This window comes from Metarhizium acridum, assembly GCF_019434415.1.
Source record: "Metarhizium acridum strain ARSEF 324 chromosome Unknown scaffold_276, whole genome shotgun sequence".
NCBI lineage: Eukaryota > Fungi > Ascomycota > Sordariomycetes > Hypocreales > Clavicipitaceae > Metarhizium > Metarhizium acridum.
The window spans coordinates 1,159,672-1,181,163 of NW_027094025.1; the positions used below are offsets into that span (position 1 = coordinate 1,159,672).

At 48.3% G+C, this 21,492-nt stretch overlaps 5 protein-coding genes across 5 annotated transcripts; 4 read left to right on the forward strand and 1 right to left on the reverse strand.

Moving 5' to 3' along the window:
• Positions 1-230: 230 nt before the first annotated feature.
• J3458_013373 (uncharacterized protein) lies at positions 231-1,600 on the reverse strand (the record flags this gene model as incomplete). The annotated part of the gene is made up of 3 exons (XM_007816825.2): positions 231-721; positions 783-1,230; positions 1,301-1,600. The coding sequence occupies 3 exons, from the start codon at positions 1,598-1,600 to the stop codon at positions 231-233; spliced, it is 1,239 nt and encodes a 412-aa protein (XP_007815016.1).
• A 12,054-nt stretch (positions 1,601-13,654) lies between these two features.
• On the forward strand, positions 13,655-14,350 carry J3458_013374 (uncharacterized protein; the record flags this gene model as incomplete). The annotated part of the gene is made up of 1 exon (XM_007816827.2): positions 13,655-14,350. One exon carries the CDS (start codon positions 13,655-13,657, stop codon positions 14,348-14,350), a length of 696 nt encoding a protein of 231 aa, XP_007815018.2.
• Positions 14,351-15,546: 1,196 nt separating this feature from the next.
• On the forward strand, positions 15,547-16,085 carry J3458_013375 (uncharacterized protein; the record flags this gene model as incomplete). The annotated part of the gene is made up of 2 exons (XM_007816828.2): positions 15,547-15,720; positions 15,777-16,085. The coding sequence occupies 2 exons, from the start codon at positions 15,547-15,549 to the stop codon at positions 16,083-16,085; spliced, it is 483 nt and encodes a 160-aa protein (XP_007815019.1).
• A 614-nt stretch (positions 16,086-16,699) lies between these two features.
• J3458_013376 (uncharacterized protein) lies at positions 16,700-19,610 on the forward strand. The gene has a single exon (XM_066120408.1). It carries the CDS (start codon positions 17,294-17,296, stop codon positions 18,743-18,745), a length of 1,452 nt encoding a protein of 483 aa, XP_065974695.1. The 5' UTR covers positions 16,700-17,293; the 3' UTR covers positions 18,746-19,610.
• On the forward strand, positions 19,259-20,921 carry J3458_013377 (uncharacterized protein; the record flags this gene model as incomplete). The annotated part of the gene is made up of 2 exons (XM_007816829.2): positions 19,259-20,734; positions 20,808-20,921. The coding sequence occupies 2 exons, from the start codon at positions 19,259-19,261 to the stop codon at positions 20,919-20,921; spliced, it is 1,590 nt and encodes a 529-aa protein (XP_007815020.2).
• Between the last annotated feature and the right edge of the window lie 571 nt (positions 20,922-21,492).

Sequence of the window (21,492 nt, forward strand, 5' to 3'; positions counted from 1 at the left end):
ACAGTATTTACGGCTCAAACTTCTCTACAGGTAAACCACGTGACATTAGTATTTGTTAACTATCTCCACTTAAACAAATATTCTGCCAAAAGTTTCTCGTTTGGAGTCTTCCTCGGGAACTTGTCTCTGCCTTGTCAACAATTCGCTTCATGCAAATCGCAGTCGATAATAGTAACCCGTGCCTTTATCCCGTCACGAACTCCTAACCCCCCCTGTCCCCTATATATCGGTTACTGAGCCCTATTACTCGCAAGCAGGTTGACCGTGTTAGCCGGGACGTTGGTAACTTTATTCTTGGTGGCAAGAGCCAAGATCCTGGCCCTTAGTTCCGCGGCCGTCTTAATATTCTCGGCAGTTATTAGGTACAACGCCAGCCCCGCAACGTGAGGAGCTGCGAGCGAAGTACCCGACTGTGTTACTGTAGCCGTGTCAGAGCCTATAGTAGTCGTCACAACATTAGCACCGGGAGCCAGGATATCAACGCTGGGACCGTAGTTGGAGAAGCTCGCATGGCCCCATTTTTCGTCGACGGCGCCAACCACTAAAGCGCTAGTAGAGTTCCCTTGATAAGGCGCGTCGGATTGTTCAACTACCACCCCTTGGTTGCCGGAAGCAATGACACACAGAATTCCCTGGTTAAACGCCGTCTCCATGATTCGGGCCATTGAAATTCCGGGACTCTCGGTCACGAAAGGATTAGAATCAGCAAATTTCTGAATCCCTACTTCTAGTTAGAGCGCAAAGAATACTAAGAGCGAGAAACAAAAATCTCGCCTACTTACCTCCCGAGTAGTTAATGACGGCCCGACCGACGCGGCCTTGCTTCTGGATATCCTGCACAGCCCAAGACATGGAGTCTAGCAAAGCTGATGCCGAGTTCTGACTCTGGACAGCAATAATATTTGCCTTCTTAGCCACACCGTAGGTGTTAGAGGCAATAAGACCGGCAACCATAGTTCCGTGGCCACTTCTATCGGCTACACCCTTGTTGGGGTTATTGTTGCTGTAGCCACTGTAGCCGATGGTAGCACGGCCGCCAAATTCCACATGGTTAGCGTTGACGCCTGAATCTAGAACGTATGCAAAAGTATCCTTGCCAGCGCTATCGTCATACTGATAGGGCTGGGGTCCTGGCGTTCGACTAGATATAGCGCTTAGAGCCCATGGAGGGTTCTGCTGCGTTGTCAACGCCATTGGGATTGTCTCTGCATCGCGTTCGACGCCTAATACCTATACGGAGGTCAGTTTCGTGGGATTTCATGTAAAAGATAGCAACTATCCATGCTGTATGTAGACTTACATCTGGGCTCTCCATGATTTTCCGAAGAGTCTCTTTATCAAATGACCCCAAGTACGCGTGGAAATCAGCGACGTCATATCGCTTCTCAATACCCGGTAAATCCAGGGCACGACGGCCCAGGCTAGCATCGTGGATGCCTCGGGCCCAGTTCATATGGGACTCGACGTCGCGAGAGGAAATACCACTCTTAAGAGTGATGATATATTTATCATTTTGAGCGTTGTCTCGCGCAGGAGCGGCAGCCACGCTTAAAGAGAGAGCGGCTATAATAGCAGTAGCAAAGGCTTTGACAATAGCCATAATAATGAGTTTGTGTTAAAAGAGTGCTTAAACTGTATCTGTCTGATGAATGAAAGTAGTGTATGCTGAGAGGAACTAAATGACGACGGGACATGGTGTTTATATGGCTGCCAGTTTGAACTTTGTCTAATGAATTCTCAACCTACATGTCTGCTCGAGTGCCGTCGGAAGATGGCCATTCAATTGCGTGCCCCAAATGCCGAAAGCCCAAGGTATACACAAGATCCAATCCTGGTCTTGGCCCACAACGGGATGAATATCATGTGTTTCACCAGAACGCTCTTGGTGTTCCTAATCATCTTAATAACTAGTGCCAGGCGAAGCTCGGAAAAGATGGGAAATAGAGCAGTCATTTCCCGTGTTACAGAGAAGGTTATTGAAGCGACAAGGGTATATAGGTGTTTTTGCATGCACATCAGTGTCACTGCGGCTATTGACATGGGACGACGGCTACGACTTGACTCTTATGATATTCTTTTGCTCCAACATCCTGCGCCGAGAGCATTATGATTCAGGCTCAATAATCAAAATCCTCAAGGCTATCGAAGTACAGCAAAAATGCGAACCAAAAATTGATACAATCAACTGAAACGAGGGGGGAGTTTTCTAATATTACAGCTCAAGTCACATGGTCGAGATTGAAATAAGCGCAATGAGAATGTATTCTACTGAGTTATATGCCTTGGCTTCCGGCCCTTTTTCTTGTAGCCGTTGCTTTCGTGCCTGTCTTGATAGCGTCAAGGGTAAGCCATGGGCTTACAAGGCAGACTTCCATCTTTTACCTATACTTGATGCCATGTGTGCTTGTCCGTTAGAAAAGATGGTATCATTTAAAACGGCGCTAGATAGTGGCAGTGAAAAACTGAAAACTCAAATATGCGTTGGGAACGAGAATGCATTGATCATTGCAAGCTGGGTGTGCCCATCCGCATGGAAGCTCGTGATAGCAACACTGTCTATGCGCGCCGCTGTCTTCCCATACAACCTCAACAGATTGTGTATTTATAAGCTACCTCTTTCCTAAAATGAAAAGGTTATAGATGAGGTGGATATCAGCAGCTTCCTGATTCGGCTAGACATGGCTTGTTTCGAGTCGTCCTGCAAAGGTTCTCACTAGTCAAGTGCCTCGGCCCTATGTGAACCAATGCTGTTCTGAGATGGTCATTTGAGGGATTACACACAGTCAGATATACCGGAAGAGATGGCCCCGCCTGCGGCCGAGCATATTGTCATGCGGATCGGCAGTGCTTTTTCCAAGCACTGTCTACGGTCTCGTACCCTGACGACCACTAGTTTTCCTCCTCTAATGCTCCAATGCTTGATGTGGCCGATCGGTAGTGCGACACTTGAAACCTCACTCTGACAGCGCAGGGATTCCGTCTGAAATGCTGTTGTAAGTGCGAAGGCAGTTTTATGCGGGTGGAGCCCCCAGAAGAGAATTGTTCTTTCTTCGCGGCATAAAATCACTAATTATGCGGCGCAAGATTTCCACTACATGAGATTTTATTTCCGCAGCACTAAACTATGTTGAGAACTGAGTTAGTTAACCATACATCTTTTCTCACAAGCATATGGTTGCGCTTCGCTGTGATGAATCACCAATTCGGCTAATGTGTCTGACGCATCGCGATGCGTGTACTCATGGTGTCTTGCGTGGTTAGTCACGGTTCCCTGGCCTAGGTACGGCCAAAATTTCCCTTTGTAATGGGGCAACAAGACCGTTGGGGAAACCCTACTCCCACTGACCGGAAATGTAGTTCCATTATCGTGTAACAAAGGCTCACGTTTTATGGACAGTGCAAATACTTGCCCATCAATCATGGCCTTATTGTGTTCATGGAAGTTCAGTAGATACTATCGCCAATGATGTCCCAAAGAGGCCCAAAACCCTTTTATGGAAGCAAATCTCTCATTGAAATATATTCCCCTGCGCAAAATTGTCGTGGGTATCTCGGCTTAGCGTCCAACCAACGTCCAAAAAATTATCCTCGCATAGTGCAAAGGCATGAAAAGTTATTGAATCAACATTCTTCAGCACTTACGGCTCTTCTCAGCTTTTTAAAGACTGTCTGTTTGAGAAATTGGAAAGATTTTGTACTTTGATGTAAGGACCTGTTCGGTGCGATTGATCCAATTCTCACCGCTCTTTTCGCCCCCCTTTCTCTCCCTTCAACATTTTCAGACACGCCATGCCGTTGGACTATTGCGGCAATTGATTTCTTTGAGCAGGCTTTTCGGAGATATGGTTGCTGGAGATGGGGAGGCTTCGGGAATAATACTAGAGCGAAGGGACTGAAGCTGGTTTATGAAGCCAAGCATAGAAAAAGCCTCAAAAACTTTATAACCATCATGCTAGGAATAGCGTACAATGGCGAATTGGCTTCCGATGGTGAATAGATGGCAGCAGCAACTGCTTCATCATGTCACTGTTGAGAAAGCTGAGGAATGGCAACATATGCAACATCATATTCAAGGGAAGACTTTGAGGAAAGTTGCTAAACAATTTCAGTATTTGAGGCGGGGAATATGAATAGATCAACGTATGGCGTCGTTGAAGTTACACATTTTCGTTGATCTCACCCTAACTCTGCTCTACGCCTTCTGCATGGCTCGGCCTTCCGTGGCCAAAAAAAGACTGCGCCGACCATGCCATAGAGTCCACGATTTCTGCTGGCCAGTAGTAGTTTGTTGGCATTGGGCCACTGGAGGCGAGAAAATGTTGCCCGTAATCACCAACATGTAGCAAAGCCGGCATTGCACTCAGGTAGGATGCCTGGTTCTGAAAGTCTGGTGAATGGCTGGATGCTTTTCCACCCTCCCTCGCAGTTTTAGGGTGCTGCCGCTGGCATCCTCTGTGAATAGTTAGCAAGTATATCGCGATGGCCAGGTTTCATACGTACTCCATCTCACGCCGATTTCTTGCAGGCCTTCATCATATCCCGGGCGATTCCAGCTCCCGCCGAGTTCTTGCTGACAGCATCGAAAAGCTTGGGACATGTTTCCCCGTCATCGGACAGCCCGACGGTTTCGAGCCCGGATGACAGTTCAAGTGTTTCCTCTGCAAACATGCTTGATACAAGCAAGATGGAGCTGGCGCAGACTAAACATGAATCAACTCAGGCAGAGCATTGACTGTAGTGTAGTTTTGTAGTTTTGTAGTTTTTATAGTTTCTAATATAAAAAATTATATTAAATCTAATAAAATACTTATAGAATTATAAGTTTTACGAATCACTAATATAAATCTAAAATTATAAGCTAATAATAAAAAAGTTAGTCCTTATATACTCTTATAAGCTTAAAACTTAAGAAACTATAAAATATAGTTTTTATAGTATTGTAAGGTGGTTGGGAAACCCCGCCCACCTGCAACGCGATTGACAACGTCACGTGGAACGGGGGCTTTGGGACCATATCCCCTGCATCTCGCACAACTAGAAAATAGGATAAGCTTTAGTTATTACAATACAGCTACCCCTACTTTGGCTACCTGACTTCCAGTCCCTCCTACAATCTTACAAGTATAGTATAGTATAATAAGTTTTTAGAAAACTATATAATCTAGTTTTTAAGCTTATAAAAAGCTAAAGGGACCCCCTTTTTTATATAAGCTAATTTATGTATTTATTATTATAATTTAGTATTTTATTGAAGCTTTTTTAAAAAATGAAAATGTGGTTTTCTTGTCAATGCTCTGAGATTCATCTGCCACCATGGAAAGTCATGAACCAGGTCTTCTTTGCTAGAGATGCCGTGGAGCAGCCGTGTCGTCTCGCGTGCTTCCATGATGCATGTTCTCTCGTTTACGCGTATCAGTGGCCAGTCCACTGGCTGATGGTTGCGCTAGGGTCGCCCAGGTGCATCAAGAGCGGGTGGCATAGGTACGGCCGGTAGATGAGCGCGCGAAGATGGTACTTTATGGGTAATGTATTCCGGTATGAGTAGTCAAATGATGAGGACTGGGCGAGTGTCTGGAAGCCGGTGAAGAGATGTAGGGACAGGCCTGTCTGCTGAATATATGCGACTGCTCAAACGTATGTCCCAGATCAAAGCGGAGAACTCTCGGGAGTGCTACTTTCCACTGCACCAGCTGTTCCGTCAAGGTCTTTCGTATTCAGCAGGTCCTCCGAGGCTAAATGGCTTCGCCGGGGGCAATACAAACCTCCGATAACGCGGCCAACGATTCCTGAGAAAGCAATTACTGCAAGAAAATAGTCACCTGCAGATGGACTATTGTCGGCTCTATCTTCGACAACATCGCCAGTCCAATCAATCTCGGCGTCACTAGCTCGGATTCATGCATTAGATATCGGGGTTACGGATATACCAGCATTTATCGCCTGCAGAGACCTCGCTTGCGGACTGGAACAAGCGATCGCTTCAGTCCCGGTGTCTCTGAGGGCCTACCGAACTTGCACCATGCGATACACCAACAAGAAAGACTACCCGACCATGTCATTTCCCTGCTTCCGTCTGGCCCGGAACAAGAGGCAGTCCTTTAAAAGAGCTCAAGAATCAAAACACAGCTTGACGACGCCATCTCCAGCACAAGGACAAAAATAATAGCACGTGCCGTGCCTAGCGACTCTCGCAGTAAATCACCATCTAGCCACGTCGATCGGTCTCCAGGCTATTTTGGCGAGGTCAGCGACATTCATTTTGTCAATTTCGTGAGACATTTTCTCCAAAAGCAAGACTGGAGAGCAAGGACAGAGGACGATTTTGAGAGCTATGACCAGGGCGAGAGTCTGGTGTCCTCTGACAAGGCCGCTTGGAAGACCATCTTGCTGCCGGTCTTGGGGGGGGGGACTCAACAATACATAATTGCGTACTTTACAACCATTCACATTGCCTTTCCTTTCATTCCCGAATCACAATTTATGCAAGATTATGAGACACTTGGAGACCAAGATAGCCCCTAGGCTTAGAATGGTAGAAGCAACGTCAGGACCGCTCTTTTATGTAGGCCATGTCTTCTCAAAAAGTTTCTTTTGGACCTAGTTCTGATTCTTGCAGACACCATATGAGCTATCAGATACTATGGAGCATTACCAGGCAAAGACGAAGCTGATGATGTGCGTCATGGGAAGTATTTCTTGTGCGCGTTGACCTTAGCGCCAACGTCTAACCTAGAACGCTCGCTTGCCCAGGTCTCACTTCTTTTAGAGCGATGTTTTTATCTCCTGGTCGTGTGCAGGACAGGAAGGTACGTCCCATCTTTTAGAAATTACTATACAAGGATACGTTAACAGTCACAGCTGCTGGACAATACTAGGACAAGCAGTGCGTGTAGCTCAAAGTATCGGGCTGCACGTAGAAAGTGAAGATATAGACCATACACAACACAATCATTCACTAGACATTGAAGAGCGACGCCGTGTCTGGTATTCTATTTATGTATTGGATAGACTTCTCTCACTTCAGCTCGGGCGACCTCCCGCGATCCACGATGATGGCCGGTGGTTGTCCGTCGCACTATGAGCAGATTTACCCTCGCGGCAGTGATGTCCCGTCCTAATTGAGACCATACCTTGGACTTCATGGACCTGCATCTCTGGCAGGCTTTGGCAACCCATTTCCGCCTGTATTCTGTGTCCATGTTTGAATTTGGCCTTATTGGTTTGCTTGACAGTTTTTGGGTTAAATAACACTCGGTCGATGGAGGCGTTTCGGTGGTTATTGATCAGGACTGGACAACTCATTTTGGCTGTGGTTCTACACGACAGTATATCCGCTTGTTCCGCTCTGCATGATGACATCAGAAAGTTGAGAGCCGAGCATCTAACCCCTGGCTGCGTACTACGATTGCTGGGGAAGATTGACAATTAATTCAAGCCAGCTAAAGCCATCTACGTGCCCCATGTTCCAGGGGTTATGGATCTCGGTACATTTGCCGACGAGGGTGGAGCACGTGACTCGCGCACACAACTCAGACGTGGTAGTCCGAAATCCTACAAAGACATCCATCTATTACACACACACACATATCTATATATAGTGTGTGTGCAAGTCTGTGCTAAAAAGAGCGAAGATTACGTTTTAAAGCGATCTGGTCTTTAACTAGGCCCGCGTTGTGAAAAATCCATAGATTTGCATAGAAACACGAACGTGTTTTATTTGAAAGCAAGCGGAACCATATTAAATTATAAAAAAAATGAAAAAAGGGGGACTCAATAGAGGGCATCTAAGTGTCGGAAAAGATTCGGCATAAGGAACGGCGGAAAGGTGAACATTCACCCGCTTTACTCTGCAATTGACACCATGTAGTCCGGTTAAGACGCTGGAGAGAAACGTCGTGAGCTATGCCGTGACTTGCTTTGTTTTTTGACAAACAATACAAGTCCAGAATGGCAATAAAAGGCCATAGATATTCAAGAAACCTCAAGCGGCCCCATTCCGTCTGGTTACACATCGTCTTGCGAGCGAGCGGACAACCTGTAATCGTGTGCTGAACTTGAACTGCAACCGCAAGTTTGATCGGGTAAAGACCGCAAAAGTAGGACAACCCCCTGAGTGTGAGCCTCATTATCGCTATCCCAGGCTTATTTCACCGAGAGTATTCCACTCAGCTCAAACAATATCAGACATCTGATCGACGGCATCATTGGTCATCCCAGAACTCCACGCCTAATCAGTCTTGCTTACGGTGGAATACGTCCTTGACCGTTCATGCTTGCAGGGAGCAAATATCGACAAAAGATTGAGTGGCACTCACATCACAACCTTTCTACCCGATCCAATTACAGTTAAATGCATGATAAGCCAAAATTCTTGTCCTTGTTGGCCAAGAAGAATGAATGACTTCCATCGTCGAAGATTAGGGGCCTACTGACTTTGGCTTATAGAGCTTGAAAGCAATCCAAGACTCTGACTTGTTTCACTCCCCCATGCTCGTAGACAGCGATTTTATAGCTGCAATAGCTGACGGTGCCGACCAGACAGATTCTACCTGTGCCTGTTTTGGTTTCACAGAGGCAATAAATGGACAATATCCTGTCAAGAACACAATCAATCCAGTCGCATTTTGAACAACTGATAGCCAACACATTGGTATTGGAGCTATTAGTGTGGACTGGACTCTCATTCGAGGTCTATGTCGATCTGCTTCTCGAAACATGATCAATGGAAAATCGATTGCGAAGCCGTTGAGCAATACAGGCGCTTGGAGTACACTACTGTTGAAGGGAAAATTCAAGTTAGACAACGCCAGACGGTCTATATGCAGGGGGCCCAACCAGGCTAAACTGAAGAAATTCTCGATGATCTAACTGTGATTGAGTTTGAGAATTGTGGGAAGACAAAAAAAATTACAATCATGGGGGCCAAAGATGAACCCTTGTTTCTTGAAAGAGACTCCGGGTCATGGGTCATAGAAAGGGAAAATAGGCATGGGTATGTAATTGGAGTTAAAATTAGTGGAGGCAGAGGAAAGTGTGAGGATTTGTCCTTCATGACTCCAATGGAGCCTCTGTTAAAGGATGTAGTCTCAATTTTGAATATCAGCGGTAGTCTGCCTTCATCTGTAATGTTTTCGGCCCTCTATGACCAAGAGAACTAGGTGGAAGCCGTGGAAGAATACTGTAGACAATCAACTGCTACACAACTTTGGATCGAACTACCTAAGCTTTAGACGAGAAATTGATGACCTTGACATAATTATAGTTAAATGTGACTGGTAAAAATAACCTTCCATATTAGCGCGAGACTATGTGATTGCCATGAAGCAATGGAGGAATTATACCAATCCTTAAACGTATGTTACGTGTTCTGTCGTGGCTGCCAAGGAGGTTACTTGGGAAAGACGCCCGGATCAAAACGGCCGCATACGAAATAATCGTCTTGATCCTCCCCTTCAGAGTCTCTTTCATCGAGATGTGGAGCATCATCCTCCGTTCATCTTGGCTTAACTATATCTCTATTGTCGTCTTACCAAAATGGCGGCGGGTATATAAAAAACAAACTGTTTCCATCTTAACGGGGAAAACACACTCTGGTTACCGGCGGAATTTCGTCCTACTTGCTCAACTGTATCAGAACCATTGCCGCTATTGAATTCAGCTCGGGGAGGGTTTTAGTGCCTCAGGATTTAGAGAAGTGGAATCTCGAGGCATATGCGACAGCACTTGGGTTTGCATTCTATCGAGGCCGCAAGGTTCCTCTGGACAGTCAAGTCGCAAGTTTTTGTGCCGATGGAGTCCAATTCGCTGCATCCGTGGCATCAATAACCCAGAGTACGACATCGGGTAACTGACTAGCTGGGGCATACTATCGAACTTGAAACATGTGGCGACGTAATTTGAACCATAAAGGCAGTGACGGACTATGAAAACATTAATCATGGCCTTCTCTCCTGTATAATGTTGTGATTTCGGCGTATTGTCGAATGCCCTCACGCTCTAGCTCTTCCACTTGTGGTAGCTCCAGTCCACACTAGCGATCGTCAGCATCGGCTCAACCGATTGCCATTTGCTCCATATCTTGTAGATGGGGTTTCCGATGAGAGTCTTCTTCCCAGATTCATCATCACCCAGGACGCTCAACGACTTAGCAGCAATTGTTGTCTGGTAACTGTTGGTGGCGAGAATAGGATTTTTTTAATTGCTCTGCACGTGACTGGTGACTCGACATGGATAGAGTGGAGTCGTTTTTGGTGGGGTTTGCGGCACGGGCCGTGTTCGACAGTTCCCTCTGTAGGTTTTCATCCTCACATCAATGGCCTCGCCAGCCTCAACCCAGAGTCTCCTCCCGTTGAATCTTTAGTAAGATAATCAAAGTCCATCGCCTTGAGACATGAAGCACGTCGAGCGCTTCAGACAAAAAGTCTTCAAGCGTTCTAGCTCACCCGCTAGCTCGGATTCGGAGGCATCCAGAAGCGCTCAGAAAGAAGATATAGCCAAGCCAAGCCAGCATCACGCAGAACATCAGCATCAATATGGCTTATTCGAATTGAAGACCGACGTGAAGACCGACGAGATCTGGCCAGAATCTTCGCACTTGGAGAGTTTCCTGGTCGATATAATAGCAGTTTATGGCCTTAATGGGGATGCGTACAAAACATGAACCCATCCGTCGACAGGAAAGCTGTGGCTTCGCGATTTTCTCCCGAGTTTCTTGCCAGGGTGCCGTGTATATACCTTTAGCTACCCCTCAAAACTCATGGATGTAGATATGCGTGCAAGGGTGCCGGAATTTAGACGGAAGTTCCTTGGCTCTTTAAGAGATCGCATAGAGGACTCCACAGAGGTAACTTCTATCTACGATATTACTCCTTATCGCATCTAACACACAGCCAGCGAACTCGCTCCATCATTTTCGTATGTCACAGCCTTGGAGGGCTTGTCTGCAAGCAGATTCGTATTTTTCCGTTCTCGTAATGCATGGTATTAACCCACTGGGGGGGTACTGAGATTAACAATAGGTGTGGTATTCCTAGCCACACCTCATAGAGGCAGTAAAACCGCCGACTTTGCCAATGTAGTCTTCACTATCGTGAACGCCTGCAAAGCCTCTACAACCATTGGGCTGCGGCCGAGAGCCGCCACAACGGAGCGTTTAGTATATCTCAGCTGCAACTCGAACGCGCTCCAGAATCTCCTCATCTCAGTTCGGCACCGTTTGCAAACCTTGTCGGTGGTTACCTTTTATGAGAACAGAGTGACGCCGCCTCTTTCTTCCTTGGTATGGAAATGACTTAGATTCAGTTGTTCTTCCGTTGTCTATCCCCTGTAACCTACGATGTTCTAACGGCTTGAACACAGACTGTGGACCGTTCATCTGCTGAGCTTGGCATAGCTAATGAGGACTCAATGCCTCTGTGGGAGGACCATCGAACAATTTGTCGCTTTGACTGTGACACGTCATTCAGCTACCTAGATGTGGTGAGGGCGCTCCGAAGGATTGTCCGCCAGTCACCACAGGTTAATCTGGCGCTCCGGCGTGCAAGTACTCATTCGTCTAATAGGAGTGAGTTATACAGCAATTAACAATGCCGCAACAATTCCCTAACAACTTTTAAGTCTTCAATGACGTGGAAGTAACCTGCGTCAATCTGCTCAACGATTTCAACCTAGCTCAATATGAGCAACAGCCTCCAAAGCCCGTGGCAGGCACTTGCCAATGGATACGCGACTATAATGCATTCGTGGCCTGGTTTGAAAAGGGTAGCAATGCTCTGCTTTGGTTAACCGGACACCCCGGCTGCGGTAAAACAACCCTTTCCTATTCTCTGGCCTAACACCTCGGAGAAATCGACGCACGATCACGGACCGTTCTCGTATAATTTTGTCAGAACAAGAACAAGCAAACAGTTGCAAGGGCGGTTCTTATGGGTCTTATCTTCCAATTTATTAGTCGCCATCGTTCCATGATTGATCACGTTCGAAAAGTCTACGATCTACAGGGTCGAAGCATGATCCAATCGTTTGCCCTGCTGTGGAGTTTATTCCTCAAGATACTTCAAGATCCGATATCTCGCTTTACATACATAATATTGGACGCCCTCGATGAGTGCGAGAAGAATTCCTGTCGTCAGTTGCTAGATTCAATCTCCGAAATGCTATCAAACTCTCTCTATTCAGTGTCATAGGGTGCCAGAGTTAAATTCCTTCTGACTAGCCGACCTTTCCTTCATGAATCCTACGCTACCACCAAACAAGTTTTACAGTCTCGAATATCGATCGACGACAGTTAACCTGGTTATGTGGACGATTTACGAAAATATATCCGGGAACGGGTCAATGAAATCTCTCAAAATCGATAGTTCTTAAACCATGTACGGCAATATTTGTACCAAAGTATGATGCTTAAAGTAGGTCAGACATCTCTATGGATTCAAGTTTTCTTAGCATCTCTTAAGACGAGCTTCCTCACCGCTAAGACTGAATTAGAGAAGATTATTGCTAGCATTCCGGAGGATCTCGCGAACACGTACAAGCGATACTTGACTAGTATACCCACTCACCACCTAAATGATGCCTCTCATCTCCTGAAGCTGCTACTAGCAAGCTCACGGCCCTTACATCTGGACGAACTCAATTTCGCATACACTTTAAAATCAACGCATTTTACCGTCAACGATGTAATACGAGATACTTAGAATGCGATGATACTGTCTAGGGAATCCTTAGGCCCTGGTTAGGGTCTCGGCGCTGCATGTTTCTCTGGTCCACCAGTCTGTAAAGGAGTGCATTCTAGAGCAAAGTGTCGATGAGCGCGACAGCCTTCCTCCTTTACGCGCGGTAAATGCGCAAACCTCCGCTCTTCGATTGGCTACTGCCTGTATACAATATTTGCTCCTTCATAACTTTCAAATCGACTTTTTGAGCCGCAGAGCTCGTTGACTGAGCTGTCATTGGATGCGTCACTGTGTCTTACCGAATCACCGATCGGCGATCTTACAGGCGATTTTTAGGACAACGAAGATCTCAACTTCAATTCTCATGTGCTTTATGACGAAACAGATGTCCGGTATTCCGATATTTGTAAAGCACTTAGTTCCAATTTCGTGTTTTACAGCTATGCGGCGTTATACTGGGCAAAGCACTTTGCCATTTGCGAGGCAGTTGCATCACCCGATCTGAAGAAAGGAGCGAGATCACTTCTAGAGGTGAATACTGCATGCTGCCGCAACTAGCTGGGCTTCTGCCAAACGCGGGCCGTGGGTTCGGTAGATGCCGATAGTTTTGAGAAGGATCCTGTTGTTTTAGCGTCACGGTTCAACTTAAACAGTGTTTTGAATGATTTACTAGGTGAACAGAAGGCTTCTCAAGCACAAGGACCGAAGTCTTTACTGGGCTGCCCGGCTGGGCCACGATAGGATTGTTGCGACTTTGCTTCGCGCCGGTGCAGATCCCAACTCCAAGGAGTTGGAGAGACAGACGGCACTGACAACTGCGTCTGAGCACGGCAACTTCGCATGTGTCGTCAAATTTTTGGCGGACCAACGGACCAACATCCACATGCTAGGGCGAGGGGAGAGGAGCGCTCTCTCGTTTGCTTGCGGCGGTGGTCATAACGATATCGTCAAGGAATTGCTGAAACGGCCTGATTGCAACGATGAATCATAATGAGCCAGATCATTCTGGTGAAACCCCTTTCTTTTGGGCAGTAGGAGGGGGGGATCGCTCTACAGTCTCGAGCCTTGCCAAGCGACGCAGCGTAAACATCAATCGCAGAGATAAACAAGGGCGCACAGCCATATCATGGGCTGCTGGGGATGGCATGGCCGACATGCTTGAGATGCTACTCAAATTACCTGGTATCGGAGCCAACATCCCGGAAAATAAGGAAAGATCCGCTCTCTCCTGGGCCTCAGGCAATGGTCGGATTAACACAGTTGAGATACTTCTAGAGAATAGTACGGTGAGCAGAGCAAGTATCGACAAGGACAAGAGAACAGCCATATCATGGGCTAGTGCCGCTGGGCACTGCGAAGTCGTTGTGAAACTTCTCGACTGCGGATGTCCCGGGGTGGATGCTGAAGACATAGATGGTTGGACACCCTTGGCGTGGGCTACACAGACCGGCGCGCCGGATACTGTCCAGGCTCTTATCGACAGCAAACAAGTACAAATCGATCGACAAGATCGTAGTGGGCGGACTGCATTGTCTTGGGCCGTCGGATACGGCCATGCGGACGTCGTCAATGTGCTTTTGCGGGCAGGAGCTGACCCCGATGCTAGCAGTACGATGGTAGTACTCCAATCTCCATCGCCAACCGGTTCGGTAGAAGTGATTTGGCTAAGGAACTGATGGCTCGTTGTAGAATGCCGAGAAGTACTGGATCCGACAATTAACACCAAAACTGCAGAATAACATATGCCCACGCAGCCCAAAAGGGATATAGCTGTCATAATTTCTGTTTCAAACCATAGTGGCTCGTGTGAAACGGCCAACCGGTTGATGTGGCAAGGGCTCTGTGAGGGCGTGGAGTCGATAGCTCAATTCATCTATTTGGTATTAAAGGTCCTTGATTTCCTCAAGTCCTTGAGGGACCAAAGTTTTATAGATACAAGAAGTCGGTGAGGACCTTTGCCCTAGGTCCCTTGATCGTGGCCCCCGTGTAACCGTGTGACACATGATCACCAGAATCATTTAATTCTTCTTTACTATTAATAATATAAGAAGCACTATAGGATCGAAGCATAATGACTACGAGCTTCTCTGATGCCGGCCTTTGGGTCAGCCTCGTTTCATCCAACTTTAGCCCCAGGAAGCGAGGGTAGATGGTATATTGGTCCACGTAAATCACACCAAGGCTCGCCTTGATCTCACACTCCAAAAGTGCTACCTTGACACGAATGCCAGTCATGCCGGTAATGAAATATATTCTCGCAGAATCATTTAAGAGAGGGTCGTTACACAGTCACACTATACTGTTGTTAAAACTCCAGTGCATTCAAGGGGTTCTATACCTGGTGCTCGCAGCCAAGTATCATTTCCAACGACATCGTAATGTTATGAGCACTATTTGAACTCCTCGCCAACCTCAACAGTCGCTCTTAAAACAGCGGTGCGCTATCCAAGCTGGTGCTGCGGCTAAATTGATTCTCGATGCTGCCTTCTATGACTTTGTGCCCATGCAACAGCGCTACCAGCTGAACTTGTTCCTTACCAATGTTCTTTGATAAGAGTCTATAACTTTAGATACTAATATTTAAGTTTCCTTGCTGCGGCTGAAATGTGTGCCTTGCATAAACTACCCAGTTCTTTTAGCCTCATGCAAGATGGATCTTTTGGCGCCCTCCTAAGCTAGATGTGCCTGAAGCTTACATGGCTCGTCAAGGCACCGGTCCAAATACAACGTAGTCAAGCAATACCAGCTTGGGGAGGATGTGGAAGTGACTTGTCAGACCCGCGGAGAGAGCATCTCAGGCGACAGTCTCTAGGATAAGACCTCTGACGGCTGCTACATAGCCTACTGGTACGTCAAGACCGGAACATCCAACATGGTTACTGGCGAGTGCAACGGCGGCGATCCTCCTCCTTCGGGCGGCTCGGGCAACCTCCCCGGCCTGAACGCGTCTCAAGACCGCCACGCTCAAGCTATCATTGCCCAAACCAAGAAACAGGGACTCGGAAAACAGGGCTGCAAGCCTGCCATTGCTACTGGTCTCACCGAGGTTCGTGCACCCTGCTCACTTTGGAGAGACTATGATAAGAAACTAACACGGGTCAGTCGAGCTTGCGCATCTTGGCTAATAACGGTGTCCCGGCGTCTCTGAAGTACCCGAACAACGGGATTGGCTCTGGCCACGACAGTGTTGGAATTTTCCAGCAGCGTGCCATGTATTACGAGGATATTTGTTGTGATATGGATGCCGCTTACTCCGCGAGCGAATTCTTCAAGAACATGACGGCTATTTGTGGCTGGAAAACTATGGATGCTGCTACTCTTTGCCAAAAAGTGCAGCGGTCGGCTGTTCCTACTGCTTATCGCAAGTATACTGCCCAGGCTGCTAAAATCTGCGCCGCGGGAGGGTTTTAACAAGCAAGGGGTGGATGAGGAGCCTATTGCATCTAGAATATGCGACATGTACGTAGAGGGTGCGTTTACGATAAAATCCCGATAATTGACAACTTGGGGACCATCATTCATCTGTAGTATATATTGTAGCTGACAATCACGTCGTTACATGGTGTCACTTATCCATTTCTTGTCTGGTTATTACCACCCGCTTCGGATTCAACTGCCCGAGGCGCACAGCAGCGCCGCAGCCTAAAAAAAGGATTGTAAGACGCAAACCAATGCACGCCGGGTCAATTCGCCCCCAAAAAAGTGTTCCAAGTTAGTAAAACGTATTTCACGTATAGATTCTAGCCAGTGTTTTTCGGAAGATGCTTATTACACCTCAAAAAACTACGTTAATATGTACCAGTTTCTGGAAATGTGGTCGCTCGAAAAAGAGTGGTTACAAATTTAACTCCTAACGCTATGCTTAGTACCATTCAATCGATGACTTTCCGGAGGCTTGGTAACAGCTTTAAGATGACGTTGTTTCCACCGCATGGCTTCACGCACTCCCGCCAGAACGACATGGAGCCGATGCAAATCACTTGAGAATAGACCCATATATCAGATTCTGATGAGGGTTAAATATGTATTAAATCCTCAAATACATGAGCTAGCTTCAAGAGACACTTCACCAAATGCTATAAACAGAGCATGCCCAGCCCAAGACAGAAGAACCTCTGCCGACAAGTTGGGTACAGTAGGAGCCGCCTACAGCATAGGGCGTTTATCTTCTGCATCATACGCGGCTGGAATAGACGGATCTAGAATATCGATCGTTAGGCTAGTCCAAATGAGGCGCCTCGCATCAGGCTGGTCCAGACCTTGATGGCAATGATCAACCGTGGCGCTTGAGATTCGCGCCTAGAGGCCTCGAATTGCAACGTCTCACAGGTACAGCCTCCAACGACCGCAGCATATGCTCATAGGCTCAGGACTCAGCGAGTGTCGCAAAGGTGTAACGCCCACTGTCAACAGTCTGCAAGCTCAATACGCCACAAAACGCTATATCACGATACTATGGAGGGAGCTACACCGACGCCACAGTAAGCCTGAACGCTCTATTATAGGTTTCAGATTATAAAAAGACGTCGAGCGTCTTGATACCCTCTTGATCGTCTGTGCAGCCATTGTAATTGCCTCAGCTCCTTGCTTCAGTGATTCAATAAATACGGCGGATCGAAATGGCGGCAGCCGAACGAAAGCCGGCGCCATTCGCCGAGCATCAGACCACCCAAAATGTTGATGTAGATGCTACCGCGGCCGTCATATCGAGGTGGTCCGACCTCCACGTATCACAACCAGCATCTGTCACCATACCGCGGTCAGAGCAAGATGTCATCTCTGCGATCCGTCTCGCAAAAAGCAACCACCTGACCGTTGTGGTTGGCGGCGGTAGTCACGCCACCTTTGTCCCAGTCGACTCGTCCACATTATACATGGACATGAAATTATTCCAGTCCATAGACATTGATAAAGATGCTAGCGTCGTGCGAGTCGGAGGTGGTGTTACGACCGGCCGGCTTCTCAAGTGTCTCACCGAGAATGGTCTCTACACACCCCTGAGCGACTCGAATTCCGTCGGCGTTGTCGGATCATTGTTGGGCGGAGGACACAATGCTCATGTGGGACTACGCGGATACATGGTCGACAACGCGGTATCCTTTCGGATGGTTACGGCCGATGAAGAGGTGATCAACGTCGACGCAGAATCTACAAGCGCAAAGGCAGCGCTATTCAATGTGCTGTGCGGCGCAGGGCAAGGGCATGGGGTTGTTGTATCGGCCACGATAAAGGTCTATCCCCTCGCAGATCTCCAGCTCACGAACAACAAGATCTGGACACGGGTCATGGTCTTCCCGCCTCCCGCGTTGGAGCACGCTGTCAAGGCTTACCTGGCATTGCTTCCCGTCCCCGGTCCCTTTTACACCCAGCTCGTCTTCCAACGGGCACCCCCTGGTGCGCCCATGGCCGGAAATCCTACCATTATTCTTTCCGCCAGGTATCTCGGTCCAGCGAGTGATGCCGAAAAAGCCGCTTCGGTCTTGTTCGCGTCGGCACTGATTGACGCCGCCGTTGGGGTAGACTCAAAGATGATCGATGCCACCAGTATGAATGACGCGCTAGAGCCTCTGAATGTTCATGGAGGGTTGAAATCTACATGTGGCGCGCGACTGACAAAGATCTATGCCAAAATGATTACCTCGACCTTTACGAAATGGCTCGCCGTTACCGATGAGCTGTCGGATGCCCACAGATCCCTGGTCTTCCTCCAGTCCTTTAATCCGGCCGTCTTGGAGGCCAACGGAAACTCGGACCCGGGGAAGCACATGTTCCTCGAGGCACGGGATCGCGGGTTTAATCTGGTTGTGGCGACTTGGTGCACCACGCAATCTTCCCATGAGAAGCTGGCGTCATATGCAGATGATGTGCTGCACTTGTGTCGCAGCGAGGATGGTGCGACACCGAGGACGATTCCGAATATAATGCGATACAAGGAGCCTTTGAAGGATCTCTTTACGGGCGAGAGAATCATGGAGCTTCATCACTTGAAAAAGTCATGGGACCCCATGGGTGTGTTTTGGAGTCCTTACGTCGGCGCGTATCGGCATCATCACGAAGAGATTGCTCCATGATTTGAATTGCAGCAGATGGTGAAGTGGCGCAAACTGCCTTTTTTCCCAGATCTCTTTGATGTATAACTTGTAGCTCGATAGTTGCCGTAGTTTATGTTAACCTGCAAGAATCGTTATTCTTAAGCAACCCTTATGGTGCAGCATGTTTTCACAACACAAATATCAATCGCCAAGCTTTCAGCAGAATCTTGGTATTTTAAATTCTACGAGATCTCCATGTTGCTGTCGATCCCCCACATACCATGATGCCGGTGTGACGGATGCCAAAACCAGCAACCCATTCCATCCGGCCAATTACAACAAAACTATACAAACGCCTCCATGAGCTATCAGCAGCCGACCTGAGTCCTCAGAGTTCGATAGCTCCGCATTTGGGATGAATCTTACACAAGCCTACTCTTGCTGAGGAGCTCATACCTCTCCAAAATGCTTCAATTCCCAAGTCCGTTCGCTGGGGAAAAGTCATCTTGGCACCCCGTTTCCTTGCGTTCATAGGAGACCCGTCCTGAATCAATGTCGAATCATCGTGATAACGTCTTAGGCGCAGGCAATACCGGCCGCCATGGATCAGACGAAGCCGCGTCTGGCGCTGGAGGAGTCGGCCGCAGAGGTCCAATAAGTGGCCTTGTGAGAGCTGTGGCCGGCGGCATGGGTTTCGCTTCCGAGAGCATTCACCACCACAAAGAAAAAAAGGACGAGAAGAAAAAGGCCGCGGCCGCAGCAGAAGGGGCGCAAAATGAGGTTGGCGAGAGCTCCCAAGCTGGCGATGGCATCACCTCGGGCTCGGCCGTCGCTGGCGGCGAGGGAAGCAAACAAGTATCCCAAGATGAACCCATTTCGTCCGACAGCGACGAAGATGCCCAAGAAGCCTCCCCTGAGTTGGATGAGGCGGCGTGGCAGCTTGATGATGCGCAGACCGAGCTCGAACCGCCACCCGACTATGCAACCGCTACCGAAGACGATGCAGACGACATGGCTCGTCGGTTTATTTCCAATCACCAAATACGAGCAAAGCCCCCATCCGAAAAAAATCGGCTGCCAGTGCCGGTCATTGTTCCCCAGCGGCGACCAGGCGAGCGTGCTCGCGGGTTCATCCACGCATACGCACCTGTGCTCGAGAACGCGGGCATTGACCAGCCCACGTTTATGGACTTTATCAAGCAATTGAACCTGGCAACAAGGCCGTCGCCGTGGATCCACGCCATTAATGTCGCCAGTGTTGCTGTGCAAAACGTCCCAGAGCCCATCACCATTGCCGTGGCCATCTCGGCGCAGATTGCGACCCAAGTCGGCCTCCAAGCACACAGTCGCTCCAAAACAAACGCCTTCCTGAACAAGATCAACGCCGAATTCTTCCGGCCGCTCGGCCTCATCGCTGTCATCCTGACTTGGAAGCCCAGCCGGTCCGGCGAAGTCGTCAGTCAGGCTAGATTCGATGCTGCACCGGAGCAGGCAGCGGACAGCGTATCTGGTCCCGGCCAAGGCACGACTGGCCGAATGGGTAAGAGAATGCAGGCTTCGAATGCGACGACGAATTTTGAGTGGCCTGAAACGGCGCCCCTGGTGTTCCCCGACTTGGATAAGATGGCTGGTACCGCCCAAGGGAGAAATGCAGTTGAAAAAGCGGCCAAGCAGCCGAACAGCGTGAAGCGCGGCATGCTCTTCGCCATGGAGTACATGGATAAACGGGGCCAGGCCCAGTTTGCAAAGGAAAATCCAGGTAGTGGACTGGCTAATTTAGGCGTCAAGCCCGAGTTCCATTCGCGTTACTCTGACCCGAATCATCCCGCGAGCAGCGGCAGCTTGATAGCCCTGCTCACCGGCGGTGCGGCGACAGGCAGGATCAGCGAGAGGAACATGGCCAGGCGTGAACGGCGAGCAGAAAGGCATGATCAGAGAACGGATAGGAGAAGCAAGAGGGGACCGACGATTCTGGGGACAGTTGGTCCTGGGGCGCTGATTCGAGGTGTCAAGAAGTTTATGCATGAGGTATGTTGCGGCATTGATTGACTGTCTAGATGCTTAGTATTCTGTAGTTACGCGTGCTAATCTTGACGTGTAGGATGTTTTGTACCTGATGATTGCTAATTTGCCTTCGACTGAGCAGCTAGCAGCAGCGCAGACCTTCTTGGGCAGTCTGCCGCCAACAATGCAACAAGAGGATAGGGTGGCATGAGTCACGGCCAGATAGAATATGGCGCGGAAGAAGCTAAAGATGCTATTTCCTAGTGTTCGTAGTATATGTTTTATATGGCTATAACGGATTTCTTGTTCCATCCTTTCGATTTAACATTTCTGGTGGTTACTTCTGTGGGTGCATTATGCCGAAGTGGTAAATTGGTAATGCTTTTCAAATACTTCTACAGGCCAATCTGTTGTCATGGGCCAAATATGCGTCTGCCGTAGTTGAATGACGCCGCAACGTCAATACTTCCGGCACGTACCAACCCAAGGCTATTGAGGGAACAGCGGAAGCGCACGATACAGCATTGAGCATATGCCAACAGCCGTCCAATACTATCCATCATCAGTCTCATAACTTTGAAGCGGGGATAGTTGGTTGGGATTCGTTCATTGACTCCAGTTAGCCTCGTTGCAGCTTGCAAACATCGCCATCGCCATGTAGCCGAGTGACTCAATGAGTCAAGTACGACTCCACGGGAGCCAACAGGTTACAAAAGGCCAGCATCTTTCTGTTTGGGACAAAACTCGCCCACGGCAGCAATTGACAGGTGTTGGGCCGTGGC

Bases quoted from the DNA above. Each gene is read 5' to 3' on its own strand.
- J3458_013376 (XM_066120408.1), top strand. From the start codon at position 17,294: ATGGCGGCAGCCGAACGAAAGCCGGCGCCATTCGCCGAGCATCAGACC.